At 34.9% G+C, this 17,397-nt stretch overlaps 1 protein-coding gene across 3 annotated transcripts in view; it reads left to right on the top strand.

The window, feature by feature from the left end:
- PLEKHG5_1 (pleckstrin y domain containing, G (with RhoGef domain) member) overlaps positions 1-17,397 on the top strand; it is a gene marked incomplete at its 5' end in the record, with an annotated part of 61,682 nt that overhangs the window by 2,031 nt on the left and 42,254 nt on the right. The window contains 2 exons of one of the 3 annotated variants that reach the window (XM_051212602.1): positions 10,445-10,548; positions 12,657-12,784. In XM_051212602.1, coding sequence (XP_051072794.1) covers positions 10,445-10,548; positions 12,657-12,784 — 232 coding nt within the window. Of the gene's footprint in view, positions 1-10,444; positions 10,549-12,656; positions 12,785-15,904; positions 16,359-17,397 lie in introns of those variants that run through there. The other 2 variants (XM_051212603.1, XM_035731110.2) reach the window with 2 other exon arrangements.

Genomic DNA, 17,397 nt, shown 5'->3' on the forward strand with positions numbered 1-17,397 from the left:
AGTTAATCAATAATGAATTATCTTAAAAAATCAATTAATCGATAAAAATTCAATCATTATTCACTTTTTTTTCTTTTTACAAAAAATTCCTAAAAAATTATTCATTGACAGCAGTAACAACAACAACAACAACAGAGAATGAGGATTCGAACTCGAGTTTTAGAAAAAAATCATGTAATATATCTTTTTTTTTCCTGTTTTTTTCTTCATATTAAGATAAATCTAGAAGGTTGAAAAAACCTTAGAAATTCCATTGTTGATGAATTAATTGATTAGAATAGTTTTTATTTAACATATATTATGTATTTTTAAGGGTTCAGATCATGAATCAATTAAAGTTAGACCACCATGGAAAATCTGGAAGCCTTGGAAGACCATTTCGTTCTGGTATGGGACTCCCCATTGGTCACAACGTCTCACTAGAACTTCAGAGAATCCATCTTCGTGCTAGTCACTAAGATGAAATGGCCATCTAGTTCTTTCAAGTTTTCAGTGGTGTCCTTGTTGAGATCGACTCATGAATTCAACTATTAAAATTACTATCTCTACAAACCTTCATAATATAAATATATCAAATTCACTTGATATTGTTTGCTTGAATCTTCGCATTGTTGTTTGGGATTGCAATTAATCAGTCTCTTGTTGGTATATATGCATCCTGTGCGGACTACCTCGATATCGCCTTAAGTCAGGAGCATTATAAAAAAAGATGGATGTTGGCTAGCAGTAGAATCCAGAACGCAGTCCTAAAAAACATTGGGAAGATTCAAACAAACAAAACCAAGTGAATTTAAACTTCATCCCATAGAAAAATCAAGTGGCTATCCGTACTCAGTATGTAAGTGGATAACTCGAAGGCATTTAAAGTGAATGGTACGGGATTTGAGACCCAGAGTGAACATCAACTCTATGATGTAAGTACATCCAGCTGATGAGTCCAAAATAGGACGAAACGCGCGTCATGGATTCCACTGCTAGCTACCATCTATAAAAGGTTATAACCATATTCAGAAGAGGAGATGGTCACGACTAATTTCTACAGCTAAAAATGTATAACTTTTGACTTAAATCTCAGAATTAAAGATATATTGATTAGTTCTGTTAAAGTCCAAATAATCTGAATAACTTTGACTAAAATTTAATCAAAGAATTAGAACTTTCAAGAAGATACTAAATTACATAAATACAAAGATGTAAATAATTGATGAATTGTTCTCTTTTTATATAGTAAATCGATAATAATAATGATAATAGTGTGAATATATAAATGATACTACTAATTTATTCAAGTTTATTTTGAATGTCAAATGCCTTACTAATCAGACCAGTGAACCAAGATGCGCACTACTGAGGAGCCCCACAGTAGAACTAAACGGCCGTCCAGTGCTTTCAGGTTTCCAATGATGGTCTAAGATCAATCGGTTCATGATCTCGATCAAGAACCAGGACATGGACCATATAATGTAAAATTTTAAAGAGGATTATATCAATGAAGTATTCTTAAGACGTTGAATCGCTAGGAAAAACACTCATATATGGATGCTGTAATGGAGTAGAGTTCAATGAGTATAAACAAAAATTAGATTGCCGATTGAACGCTACTTGTTATATCTAGTCGTCGCTGACTGTTGTGTTATTACCATTTATCCAATAGGGAAGCTACACGTAGAGATTCTGAAGTTTTCTTCCAAAAGGTGATTGGATGGAATATCCTCAGCTCTTTCTGAGCTCCTTATGGTTTCACTGTGGACCGTTGTCACAGAAACATTTCATATCAATGTGTTCAAGGATTATCATTAGGTTTAAAAGTTAGAAATCAGGGCAACGCTGATTTTGGACGACTCTGCTAATCAGACAACAGTATCAAATTATTCATTTAACTTGAGCCACGTTTTGACCTTATTAATTATTTACTTATCAACCTTGACTGTTTTATATGATCATATGTGATAAACTTCTTATCCTATTCATCATATGTCTGTAACCTACTTTTGTTCGGCAATAAATATCAATTAACGCTTGAATACATCGGGTTGGTTCACACGCCTTCTCCACTGCGTGTCATTTCACTTCTCTCTCTCTTCTATTAGCTTCCTTCGCTTCGTTTCCCTGACTGTATTTAACTTATTTAATTCCGTTATTCACTAATGCAATTTAAGTCGATGATTTAGACAAAAACATGTAGGCTAAAACATTGGCTATATGTCTGATTGACTTCCTTTAATGATATATCTTATTTATAATTTTTCTTACTTATTTACTTTACTTTACTTACTTACGCCTGTTACTCCTCGTGAAAGAGCATAGACAGCTCACCAGAATTCTCCATCCAACCCTGTCTTGGGCAATCCTTTCCAGCTCCTTCCAGTTGTTATTCATCCTTTTCATATCTGCTTCTATTATTCGACGCAATGTGTTCTTTGGCCTTCCTCTTTTCCGCTTCCCTTCAGAATTCCAAGTTAGGGCTTGCCTCGTGATGCAGTTTGACGATTTGCGTAATGTATGTCCTATCCATTTCCATCGTCTTTTCCTAATTTCTTCTTCAGCTGGAAGTTGGTTTGTTCTCTCCCACAGAAGGCTATTGCTGATGGTATCCGGCCAATGGATGTTGAGTATCTTGCGTAGACAGCTATTTATAAATACTTGTACTTTCTTGATTGTGGTTGTTGTAGTTCTCGAAGTTTCAGCTCCGTACAGTAGAACTACCTTGACGTTGGTATTGAAGATTCTCACTTTCATATTGGTTGAAAGTTGTTTTGAATTCCATATGTTCTTCAATTGTATGAATGCTGTCCTCGCTTTGCCAGTCCCCTCCTTTACGTCTGCATCTGATCCTCATTGTTCATCGATGATGATGCTTCACAGGTATGTGAACGATTCTACATCTTCCAGAGTTTCGCTATCAAATGTGAATGAATTGCTGTTCTCCGTGTTGTATTTGAGGACCATGGTTTTCTCGTTGTGTATGTTGAAGCCTACTGATGCAGAGACTGCAGCTACACTGGTTGTCTTTATTTGCATTTGTTCGTGTGTGATAGGTGATAGGTGGGCTAGGTGATCTGCGAAGTCCAAATCGTCTAATTGGTTCTGAGCTGTCCATTGTATTCCGTGTTTTCCTTCAGATGTTGAGGTCTTTATAATCCAGTCGATCACCAGAAGAAAGAGGAATGGAGAGATTAGACAGCCTTGTCTGATTCCGGTCGTTACTTGGAATGCATCTGTCAGCTGTCCTCCATGCACGACCTTGCACTGTAGTCCGTCGTATGAGTTCCGGATAATATTGACAATCTTCTCAGGAACTCCGTAGTGTCGAAGAAGTTTCCATAATGTCCTCCTATCTACACTGTCGAATGCCTTTTCATAATCAATGAAGTTGATGTATAGTGATGAGTTCCACTCAACTGATTGTTCGACGATGATCCGTAGTGTTGCAATTCGGTCTGTGCACGATTGATCCTTACGGAATCCGGCTTGTTGATCTCGAAGTTGGGCGTTTACTGCATCTTTTACCCGATTCAGCAAAACTCTGTTGAAGACCTTCCCTGGTGTTGGCAGTAGTGTAATGCCTCTGTAGTTTTCACATTTGCTCAGATCTCCTTTCTTTGGAATCTTGACGAGGTGCCCTTCTTTCTAGTCCATCGGCACTTGTTCCTCCTCCCAAATCTTTTTGAATAGAAGGTAAAGCATGTTTGTAGTTACTTCGATTTCTGACTTCAGTTCCACAGCTGGTATGTTGTCAGGTCTCGCTACATTCCCGTTCTTGATTTGTCTGACGGCCATTCTGATTTCTTCCGTCGTTGGTGGGTTGACGTCTATGGGAAGATCTGTGTGTGCTGCTTCGATGTCCGGTGGATTCATTGGAGCCGGCCTATTCAGGAGTTCCTCGAAGTATTCTACCCATCTGTTCCGCTGTTGTTGAATTTCAATGATTGGCTTGCCTTCTTTGTCTTTGACCGGTGTCTCTGGTTTACTGTATTTCCCTGATAGTTCCTTCGTTATATCGTAAAGCTGTTTCATATTTCCTTCTCTAGCAGCTTTTTCCGCCGTCGTTTCTAGTTCTTCCACGTATTTCTTCTTGCTCCTCTTCACTTGCTTGTTTGCTTCTATGTATTCACCTTGTGCCTGGACCTTCTCTGCTCGTGTTCGGCTGTTGTTAATTGCTGCCTTCTTGTTGTTTCTTTCTTTGATCTTGTCTAGAGTTTCTATAGAGATCCACTCCTCATGATGGTGTTTCTTTAGGCCCAGAATCTTTTGACACTTTGAAGTTATTGCTTCTTTGATGCCTTTCCATTTGTCCTCCATAGTAGTTTCTTCTTCTTTCAGTAGATCTTGTAAGGCTTGGAACCTACTGTCGAGAGCTATCTTGAATTCATTGAGTCTGTTAGTACCTCGAAGGAAGGCTGTATTGAACCTTTGTATTTCACCCATCATTTAACCATTAGATGTTAAATGGACAGCAGCTGATGATAAGCTATTACTCATTCAGTCGATTAAAGACTTATTCCATCGTTGATAAGTATCAATTAAAAGAAAACTATTGAAAACTAGGTTGAGGTAGACAATTATTTTTGCTATCACAGTCTCACTGAGAGCTTTATACCAGAAAATAAACACACGAAATCTTCCTTTCTTTTTTACATATCTACATTATGTCATGAAATATAAGTAATACAATGTTTCTATTCATTAGAATATAACAGAAATGGTATATTTATTATTACATTTCTAACCAATGCTCAACTTATTTGATACTATCAAATCCAACTTTGGCAATGATACTTATATATCAACTTGATTTAATGGTGATCTAGTTAAATATTCAGTTGAAATCATTGATGGATAAATATATTTTCAATATTGCTAAACTCTAGATCCTGACAGTATTCTATTCGAACTCTGAATCACTCAACCTGAATAAAATCTAAATTGTAGAGTTGATCAAATCTCGGAATAAAGTGATTATGCTAAACTAAAGCAACTCTTTTACAATCAATTTCAATTATGGTTTTTGTTAAATCCTTATAATTAATTTACTTAACAGACAATGTTATTGGCACAGTAACAATTCGCATATTTCTTTTTACGATTATGATCAATATCTTTTCTATATAAACATGTACGCTTGATCATATATAACAGCCTACGCACATATATCTCTCTTTAGCTAAAATGTTGATAGCTTAAATATCACTCGTTGAATCATTCTCTTTCTCATATATATTATGTACTCGAATCCTATTCGCAACCTTTCCTAGTTGTAGTGCCTAGCTACAACTTATTCGGTTTGACTGTAAGTCAGTCAGTCAGTAAGCAACAACGTAGGACCCGGTACATATATGCATCGGTCTAAGTTGCCATACTGCATTAGCATAACAACAAGAGCATCAAATTCATAGTAGTGGTTAATTCAATGGTGGTAATATATAAAAGAAAGATGGCAGATAAGGATATAGTACAGGAAGAAAGAATTAGTTCGTAAAAAAAATATAAAGCGATTTTAATTTCATAGTTTAAAGGAAGACAGACAGTGTATACACCAACGCCATTGTGATCGATTCTGAGCCATAACACCAAGAGTCTCCAACCATTGATTACGATAGTCACGCGGGCCACAACCAAATAGTCCGCATCTACCAACATAACTAAGACTAAAAATTTGTCTCTGCATTCACTTGCTCACAAATATTGACCTATCTACTTCAAATCTGTATTATCCACTTATGAACTGTAGTTACTTACTTACTTAATTACTTAGTCCTGTTACTACCAATGGAGCATAGGCTCCAGACAAGCATTCTCAAACACACTCTAACCTGGGCATTCCTATCCAGTTCTATTTAATTGTTCTTCATTATTCTCATGTCTGTCTCCATTTATCGGCCTAATCTATTTTCTGGTCTTCCTATTCCCCTTTCCAGTTCACGATTCCATGTGATGGGGACTCGCCTTGTGACACAGTTGTGTGCTTTCCTCAATGTGTATCCCATCCACTTCCAACGCTTCCTTCTCATTTCTTCCTCCACTACAATCTGGTTTGTTCTCTCCCATAGTAGGTTGTTGCTGACATTGTCTGGTCAATGGATCCAAATCTATTTTTATAGACAACTGTTAATCAACACTTGTATCTGATGGATAACTGTTTTCGTAGTTCTCCAAGTTTCCACCTCATACAGTAGAACTGTCTTGACATTTGTATTGAAACTTGTGACTTTGGTGTTGGTTGACAATTGTTTTTAGTTCTAAATGTTATTCAATTGTAGATATGCTGCTTTTGTTTTGTCGATCCACACCTTCACATTTGCATCAGATCCACCGTGTTCATCGATGATGTTGCCTAGATATGTGAAGGTGTTTACATCTTCCGAATCTTCTTCTCTGTCAATTGTGATTGAATTGTTGCATGATGTGTTTTATTGGAGAATCTTGCTTTTCCCTTTGTGTATGTTGAGACCTACTGATGTTGAGGCTGATGGTACTCCGTCCGGAGCCCCTCTGTGTTTTTTTGCGGGTCCAAAGTCCGGATAAATGATGAGGGTTGGGCATGAAGTTAGCGACTTCATCCAGTAGAAAACTTACTCTAAAAAAACGCTAACCAGAATGCTACATCCGAAATTTGGAAATGTATACAATATGACTGGGTAAAGTTCGCTAGCTGAGTTATATAAAATGTCTCATTGTGAGATGTCAAAAACATACCTACTAGTTTTATTTGCGAGTTAATCATCTTCGGCTAAATATCATGTTGATGAATTACTTGGTTATATTTTGTAATTCAATTTAGTTCATAATGCGAGGACTAATAATTCGATTAAGTGTAAAGTTTTGTTTGTCCAAATCATATGTATATGTAAGTTGCATGATTAAATGATAGTGACATATGTGTGGTAATTCTCTGACATTAGCTCTCCTACATTTGTGTAGGTGTGACTACGGATAGTTTGTTTGGTTCTATCTGTTATCATTGTGCTACTAGAACGCTTATTACTGTCTTCGTAGCTGCTTGCTATAACCCTAAGCTACGTCTGTACGTTAACTCAAACAATAGAGAAAATGCGTGAAGTGTGAGTAAGAGCTTTATTTCAAGGTTAGTTTATGTCCATAAAATCGGGAGTATTTATAGAGTTGCAAGTAACTTTGGTTTTCTATAACTTGCTGTGAATGTACTAAATACAGCAATTGTATACCTAATTATCATGTCAAAGACTTAACACTTGTTTCGTCCTTCTTCTAGACAGTTCTGATACGCTTCTATCGAATCCTGGTTAATTAAAACGTATCCTGGCATTTTCTGGGTCTCTAAATAATTTAGCTGGAAGGATTCTAGGACTCACCAACAATCTGATATATCATATTTAACTGAATGAAGGCTGTACGATTTTTATCTGAAACATTACTCAATTGTATTTCATTGACATGATTATATGCTAGATATCCATATCTTATCATTTCAACCCCTTCCCCCAAAAATGAGTTTCTTCAAACTTTATAGAAGAGAACCGTCACAGTTCATTATTCTCTTGAAACAAAAATATACCTTTTGGTACTCATATTCTATTCAAGTAATATTGATTGAATCTAGTGCAAGCATTCATAATCTAGTTGTAAGTAAATGGCAATTATATTTTTGTATTGCCATCTCCAAAACTAAGATATTTCTGCAAGGTTTTGAGATGTTAGCTTAAACTAAGCTTAAACTAACTGAAATTATTCAATTTTAGGAAATATCAGAGTGGAGATTTGTGGATATTGCAGTAATTAAATTCATGAGTCGATCATGGAAAATCTGGAATCACTGAACGTTCGAGAGTCCTTGGTCCGAGTCCCACATGTGGGGTCGTGAATGCATACTGTTCAGGAGTCCAGTGCTTCCAGGATTTTAATGGTAGTCTATCTTCGATCGACTCATGAATTCAACTATTAAAATTTACAAAAATTGATGTGTGGGTGTGGATGATAGTGATTAGTTGTCTGCTTAGTCAGACATGTAGATAGTCGGAAAGGTGTCAGATGAGTTATATATTTTCCTATCCTTATTATTATTACTCCTTCACTTATTATTGATTGTTCATTGTTGTTGGATGGTGTCGAGTTTTTGGTGTGGAAATATATTTACGTTGTGGTTGTTCTTGATCATCTGAGTTGTGTTTACGTCCTGTACAGTAGAAACTGGGAGGGAATCTAGTGTAGATATTCGCCTAAGGTAAATTAACTTTCCATACGTGTGAACGTTGGAAAACCAACTGTTATAACAAAAATCAACCAAAGAAATGCAACTTAAATGACACATGAACATGAGTTGAAAACTCTAACAACCAAAAAAAAGAAAAAAAGAAGATTATCGATATAAAAACTTTATTTTAATAATTAAGATCATAAGTCAATTCAAGAGAGACCACCATTAAAATCCTGGAAACACTGTATGATCGTTTCGTTATAGTATGAACCTTCTCATCAGTATGTATCAACGATTCCACATGTGATCATCGAACATTCAATGATTCCAGATTTTCCATGATAGTCTACATTTCATTGATTCATCCATTCAATTACTGCCACATCCACAAATCTCCATTCTCTTATTTCGTCAAATTGACTCATTTCAATTAGTTTTTAGCTTAAAGCTAACATCTCAAAACCTTACAGAAATATCTTAATGATGGAGATATATACATGACCTAAATTAAACTAATATAGACATATATTATTCTCAATTTATAATTATTTTTTTTTGTATTTTTCCAATTATTGATTTTCTATGAAATTTCAAATATTCTTCAAAAAGTTTTTTTTATTTTTTTCAAAAAAAATCAATAAAAAAATAAGATATTTGAATTTTTAAATCAATTTTTTTTAAAAAAAAGACAAAATCATTTCATTATCATTTCAATATTGATCATTGAATATGGATGAATCATAAAAATGGATCTCATTGAAAGAAATTCTAGAACTTTTTTTGTTAAAAAAAAACGAAAAAAATTTTTCAGGGTCATATTTAATCAATAAAATCAGTTTTTATATTTTATCTTTTAATTTATAAGTTATGAATTTTTTTATCATATGTAATAGTTTAGGTGAAGTTTTGTTCTCTGAGCTGGATGGTTTGGTCGTGGAGCTTTCATCGTTCTTCTGAACGACATCATTAGCACAAACTTCAAGTAGAAGTGAAGTGTTTGAATTTCTCCATATGTGTTCCACAGCTTGTTCTGTGCATTTTGATGTTGATTGGTTCTTATTGACCTTAAATTTATCATTGTTTACTTCATTGTCTTGGTTGTGTCTCCCATTGGTTTGATTTTTGGAGAAATTCGAACAATTAACTTCTACCTGAAGTTTGTGCTGATGATGTCGTTCTGAAGAACGATGAAAGATTCACGACCACACCATCCAGCTCACAGAACAAAACTCCATCAAAATCATCCATTTGAGCTACAAATCCACCTCACCATGTAATAGTTTAGCTTTGTTAATCATTAATCACTATGATAATTGTTGATATATGAATCTCAATGATGTTTGAAATCAGGAAGTAATTAAGAAGTGGCAACTACAGCAGTAAGTTTCAATAAACACAAAGGGAAAAGCAAGATTCTCCAATTTAACACATTATGCAACAATTCAATCACAATTGACAGAGAAGAAGATTCGGAAGATGTAAACACCTTCACATATCTAGGCAACATCATCGATGAACACGATGGATCTGATGCAAATGTGAAGGTGTGGATCGACAAAACAAAAGCAGCATATCTACAATTGAATAACATTTAGAACTAAAAACAATTGTCAACCAACACCAAAGTCACAAGTTTCAATACAAATGTCAAGACAGTTCTACTGTATGAGGTGGAAAGTTGGAGAACTACGAAAACAGTTATCCATCAGATACAAGTGTTGATTAACAGTTGTCTATAAAAATAGATTTGGATCCATTGACCAGACAATGTCAGCAACAACCTACTATGGGAGAGAACAAACCAGATTGTAGTGGAGGAAGAAATGAGAAGGAAGCGTTGGAAGTGGATGGGATACACATTGAGGAAAGCACACAACTGTGTCACAAGGCAAGTCCCCATCACATGGAATCGTGAACTGGAAAGGGGAATAGGAAGACCAGAAAATAGATTAGGCCGATAAATGGAGACAGACATGAGAATAATGAAGAACAATTAAATAGAACTGGATAGGAATGCCCAGGTTAGAGTGTGTTTGAGAATGCTTGTCTGGAGCCTATGCTCCATTGGTAGTAACAGGCATAAGTAAATAAATAATTAAGCATTCACTGCACCATACCTAAGTGTTTTATAGCTTCAGTGACATGATTGTAAACGAGTCATCGTATTATGAATGATTATTATTATCGCATTTACATAACTTTTTTTTATCTAAATGTGTTTTTGTTTATTTTTTTCCCAATTATAAAACACATATTTGCACAATCAAACAGTTTAAACATATTGAGAACGTGTCACTTCCTACAAAAATGTTTACAATACGCTTCTGGAATGGTATTGAAATAAAGTTACATCCATTACCTTCGGATAAATTAGAGTGAGTGACATAGTTTTTCATTCAAATATCAATTTTAGAACTTATAAACACTCGCATGCGAGTGCTTAACCGTCGGACCACTGAATCAGCATCCAACGAAACTGATAGATCCTGGGTTTGAATCTCCCGGGAGGGGCGGGATCGTGGATTCGCACTGTTTTAGGAATCTTATACTAGGACGAATCGGCCGTCCAGTGCTTCCAGGTTTTTCACGGTAGTCTAGATTCAATTGAATCATGATTTCAACTATTGAAATATTTCTTTCTTCATAGAATTGGTTAATTCAAAGTTGAAATGTTAGACTATCATAAATGGTGAATGTAATTAGATCAATCAATTTGGTTATCAATTTTGGGATTTGTGGGATTTTAGTATACTAACAGTTGAATTCATTAGACAATCTACACTAAACCATCACTGAAAACCTGAAACCGCTGGATGGCTGTTTCTTACTAATATGGGACCCTTCATAAGTGCATGTCCACAAACTTACGCGTGGGACTCAAACCCATTACCTTTGGTCTGGAGCGCGAACGCTTAACCTCTAGACCACTGAACCGGTATCCAACAGTGTTAATGTCTAACACCGATCGATTCATGAGTTAGCATTGATTGGCTAGTAAATCCAAAAGTCAATTTATTTATATTATATATTAAGTCGTGATCAATATCTCTGAACATTAACCCAACATTCATCCATGAATTAATTTGAAATTCATATGTATATATTAAATAATCCTAGAAGTAAAAATCTAATTTATCTAACGTTTATACATCGTGTGTGATCTATAAATATTGCATAACAGCTGAAATAGGAAGAAGGAAGTTCAAACAGTGAAATCAGTTGATTTAAAGTCGAATATATTAAAACATCACAATTGATTGATCACAGTTCGGTTAAACAACGGTAAGACTAAAAGCAGCAAACCCGAGGCCCAAGGGCGAAGTCGTACTGCTGGCTGTACAGAGGTGTGATGGCAGTAAGGTGCTACCTTCAGATAACCAGCATAACAGCGATGCTGTCTTCCCACAAGTAAGGGTGGGGTTAGGAAAGGTCGATCCTAAAAATACGCAGCTTAGCTTATCCCACGTATATCCGTCTTAGACGATAGTCAGTCAATCACAACGTAGAACTTCTTACGTTCGTACATCATTTCGAGTTGCTATAACAAAATATCACAGAGATGTAATTCTCGATTCAAATGCCATATTGGTAGAGGTAATAAAAGTATAAGCAGTAATCGGAAATATTAGGGTTTGAAGATGTTATTCAAAGAGTATAATCCAGTGAAATAAGTTTGGAAAGAGAAAAAAGAGGGGGGCATGAAGAATTCGGGAGAACACAAAGAGTGTATGCACCTGCGCCATTGCAAACGACTTTCAACCATGTCATTCAAAGTCTCTAACCATCGGTCGCTATCGTCACGCGGGTCCCGACCAGGTAGTCTACACCTCCCAACATGGCTCAGCCTGCTTTTCAGTGAATTCATGGATTTGTGCCACTTTTTGGTCTGACCGCCTCTAGCGTTCTTCTAACCTCTTCCCACACCATAAAATATTTCGCGTCGGAGCAGTCAATGGTTGGGCATTCGTAACTCGTGTCCCAGCCATCTCAACTGATAAAGTTTCAGCACTTCATCAATTGATTTACCATCCTTACCTAGTATCCGTTTCATAACAACTGCATTACTTACCCGGTGGTCCCAGGATACACGATCAATGCTTCGAAGACGCCCATGATCGAATACTAGGAACCTACGAATATCCTCTACTCTTACAGGCCATTTTTCACTGCCACAGACTAGGTCCTAACAAGTACGGAGCCAACACGAAAATTACTCACAAAAATGTCGTGTGTGACCGACCTCAACCACTGCGGTCACGCTCTTAGGTCACCCTTGACCGAATTTCCCTTTCAAGTACCTCAAGAAGAACCCTTGCACAGTGTGGGCAACCTCTAACAGCACTATTTACTTACACCCGCTATCCCTCATGAAGAGCATAAGCCTTTCAGCAACAGTAGTTACTGAACGTGAATTTAGAATAGTATGTATACTTTCTCATTTAATATATATATATATATATATTTCTATATCTTTCTTTTAAAGAGATGTTGTACGACCACATTTATCTGATTTAACTATTCCAATACAATGTATTGATTTGGTTAATAAAGAATTTATTCCATGGGAAACTCCTACATTACAATTATCATCAAAAACATTATTGATTAAAAGTGAGTTTTAGATAACAGTTTATTGATTAACGAAATTATCAATATTATTGATTTTCAATCTTTGTTTGTATTCAATCTTATTGTGAATAATATTGATTAGATAAAAAGTTAAAATCAATATTTCATGTTACGTATCAATACAGAATAGACAATATTCTGAAATGTGCATAAAAAAGGATTTCAATACAATGATTAAATGTTATTCAACTTGTAATGGTTTGGACTATTCTATTGTTGACAATTCGATTACGTATTGATCAGTCTTGGTTGATATTTGTGTATCCTATAAGAATTCCCTTGATACATCTATTATTTCACAGGTTTACATAGAATAGATGGAATTTAGTTAACAATGAAATCCATGTCGTGGATTTCGTTTTTTTTTCTGGGATTTATCAGCTGAATGTATTTGGATCCAAGAAGTGATGTTCACCCTGAAATTTGAACTCAGTGCTTTTCGTTTTCTGAATAAGTAATACTTTGAGATTTGAGGCGAAAATTACAAGGTTTGAGCCCTGATGTGAACATCAGTATTATTAGGTTGAATATTAACAAGCGTTGACTACTGTGAACACTTCAGTTCGACACGAGGCTAATCACTACTTGTATGATTTAGTGGCAAGTTCACGGACTGTAACATTCAATGATGTTGGGATACATTTTAACAGGATCATACTCAAAATCACACCTACACCTTTCCTATGAGTAAATACTCGTATGAATAAATTATGTAGTACTTCTCGATAACAATCTTCAAATACCAATGTTTCACTTTCGTGGATTCCCTTGGGAAGTTTTCATAACCTGTAAAAAGTCTGCAAACAGTTCTTTCAGTTTGGTTTCAACAGTAACTTCCCAGATAGTTCCAGAAAAATGGTGAATTACTTGCATAAATAAAAAATCAAGAGTTACTTCGAAATTGTCATGAAATGCTGGTGAGGTCTTCAATCTATTCTAATTTACTGTAACATGAGGCTTCATGGTCTGACCGAGATAAAAACGATTCCCACTGGTTTAATTAGAAATCATTATTTTTATCCATTACCAAATAATGTTGATCTGGTTTATCAATATTCTTATATGGTTTGAATTATCCTGTTAATTTGTAATACGATAGGACTGAATATTAGACATATTACAAACCAATTTCCAATGACATCACATGGATTAATACACCCTCCCTAGAAATTCCGGGTATATTAGACGATAAATCCTGATCTCCGACTATTAGATTACTTGTTCAGTTGTTAAACTAATCGCTCAATTTCGTGGATTAGTTGAAGTTAGACATTAACACCTTTAGATAACGACTCACTGGTCTAGTGTTTAAGCGCTCGCGTGCGAGAGTGGTAGGGCCTGGGTTCAAATCTCGCAAGGGGGGGGGTCGTAGGTGAGCACTGCTGAGGAGTCCAACAGTTGGATGAAACGACCGTCCAGAGCTCCCAGGTTTTCCATGGTGGTCTAGCTTCAACTGACTCATACAGTCAATAATTAAAATTGCTATAATATCCATAAAACGTCTTCTGATATTATTCAAAATAAATCATTTAGCTATTTTTACATTGAAATTTAAGTGGGTTAAAGATATTTATGTAAAATTGTCGTGATTTTCTTCAAAAATTAGTATTTGTCTTCTGATTACTTTTGCTATTGTTTAACGGATAAGGTACCTGAATTATGGTAAACAATAAATTCTCTATTTCATACATTCTATCCACATTTTATTATCGTATGAACGTACTCTGTTCTATCAGTGTATTAAATAATAAACATTGAAATTTTAATCAGATATTAATACTGAATCCAGGACCTTCGATCACGAGTCGTGCATGTAGATTGCCGAGGGTCCCATAGTACAACTAAACCACCGTCCACTGCCTCCAGATTTTAAATGGTAGTCGAACATTTATCAGTTCATGAATCCAATTATTAAAATGAATTGTATATTTCATCCTCTTCGAATTTCGAAATTAGATTTTAAATTTGTTCAGATTAACAAAGATTCAATTAATCTATTGAGCAGTGACTTTTCTGTCATAGTTCCTAAAGTTTTCACTGATTTTACTCAATAGTTTACCGCCACAACTGAAATTCTTTAACATACAATATGTGTTCCAGTTGCTTAACTATAAAATAATCGTATTTCACTATGTATAAAGTCATCTGTTGTTTTTTTCTACAATTCATAACTGTGTCGGGTTCTATACCGACTACGACTGACATAAATCTTTTGATCATTATGACATAATCTTTGAAATTTGCATATCTTGTCGTCGATTTTGATGATAACCGAATCTAAAAGACTTTAAGCAAAGTTTTCAAAGCAGGACAAATATTAAAGCAACATCAATATATCAGTACTCCCTTGATTCTACGGTAAGCCAAAAATACACAAACAAAACATCCCTCTACGTTCAATTGTAGCACTCACCGGAATCCCAACATAAAATGTGTCAAGAGAAATTTCACGAATATTGAACGATTTAATGAATTCATCCAACCACTCCATCAAATTCCCTTTACAATTCCTGGATCGGATTAAGAACATTTAAATCAACAGCGACGAACTGATGATATCTTTCAATGTAACAGCTTTAAAAGACAAACATTAAAATCATCCAACTGAACTACAAATCTTCTTCATCATCCTACAATTTCTTGTTGTATATATAACTTGGTTTAGTTGAAATCTAACTATAATTCAACTCTAATTCATCGAATCAATTTTATTGTATATTCAAGTACCCATAGATAATTATAGTTTATTACGTAATAGTTTTGTTTTAGTCATGTTTCTTCACAAATAGCAAAGAAAATGGATACATTTTTTTATATTTAGTCCCATTCTGTTTTCTGTCAAATTTATTTATCTCTATGTTGTTGTTGTTATTGTTGTTGTTGTTGTTGTTCTCATGATGACACTTTACTCATTAACAATTAGTGACATATACTAACTAACTAGACATAGTTACTGTGTATTCAGAAAGTGTAGGCGTGTAAAATAGAATCTATTCTATTATCCAATCAAATTTTAACACCATCAAGGTCAAATCAACGATATACTTCTTTTTTTGTTGTTGTTTAATTAATTAGTATCTAAGTTAATTTATTAAAAAAAAGGTTGATTTGACATTTTCGATTGGCTTTATTCAGTCATTTTATGAATAATAAGCAAAAAATAATAATAATAATAATAATTTGTATCCAAGTGATACTACTTATTATTAAATAGGATTACACATTTATCTCCATGTCATAATCATTGTTAATTCATCTAAAAAGAATTAACCAATATTCATCATCATCATCATCATCATATCAATGAGTTTAGGTCATATATTTTGTTCATTATCACGAAGTGAATTCAATGATATAACAGCAGGACAAGAAGAAGAAGAAGAAGAAGAAGAGAAGGAGGAAGAGGAAAAATCAATTTTAGATCAAAATCATGAATTCATTTATCATACAATACCGAAAGATTTTAAACCATTTCTTGATAATATTAACAAAGATTCATATAATCAAAAATTATGTTTTAAAAAAAGAGATCGTAAAATACGTAAAGCTATACTTGGTAAGATGAATTATTGATTTATATTTCTTTTATTGTTATAATTAGTAGTTAATTGATTTATTTATTGATATTTTCTGATTGAGATCATAAATCGATCGATTTTAGACAACTATTAAAAACTTGGAAGCACTAGATGTCTGTTTTGTTCTAGTATGGAACTCTTTAATAATGCACATTCAAGATTCATAATCTTTACAAGCCCATACTCACTTACTTACTTACGCCTGTTAATACCAATAGAGCATTGGTCATCAACCAGCACTCACAAACCCACTCTAACCTGAGCCTTCCATTCTAGTTCTATTTAATTGTTGTTCATTCTTCTCATATCTGCTAACAATTCTCGCCAAAATATGTTCTTTGGTCTTCCTCCCTTCCTTTGGCCTTGAGGGTTCCATGTGATGAGGGCTTACCTTGTGATGTAGTTCGATGCTTTCCTCAATGTGTGTCCTATCCACTTCCAGCGCTTCTTCCTGATTTCTTCCTCAGCTGGAATCTGGTTTTTTCTCTCCCACAGTAGTTTGTTGCTAATAGTGTCAGACCAATGGATCCAAATTTATTTTTGTAGATTTTTACAAGTTTCTACCTCATACAGTAGAACTGTCTCGACATTTGTATTGAAACTTGTGACTTTGGTGTTGGTTCACAACTGTTTAGAGTTCCAGATATTATACAGTTGTAGATGTGCTGCTCTTGCATTGTCGATCCGCACCTTCACATTTGCATCAGATCCATCGTGTTCATCGATGATGTTGCCTAGATATGTGAAGGTATTTTCATCTTCCAAATCTTCTCCGTCAATTGTGATTTGATTGTTGCATGATGTGTTTTATTGGAGAATCTTGGATTCAACTGCAAAATTGTGCATGGAGGACAATTGACATACTCGTTCGAGGTAAAGACCGGTGTCAGGCAAGGTTGCTTACTCTCACCCTTTCTCTTTCTCCTGTTGATCGACTGGATCATGAAGACGTCAACATCTGAAGGAAAACGCGGGATACAGTGGACATCTAGGATGCAGCTGGGCGATCTAGACTTC

The sequence above is a fragment of the Schistosoma haematobium genome, chromosome ZW (genome assembly GCF_000699445.3).
Source record: "Schistosoma haematobium chromosome ZW, whole genome shotgun sequence".
NCBI lineage: Eukaryota > Metazoa > Platyhelminthes > Trematoda > Strigeidida > Schistosomatidae > Schistosoma > Schistosoma haematobium.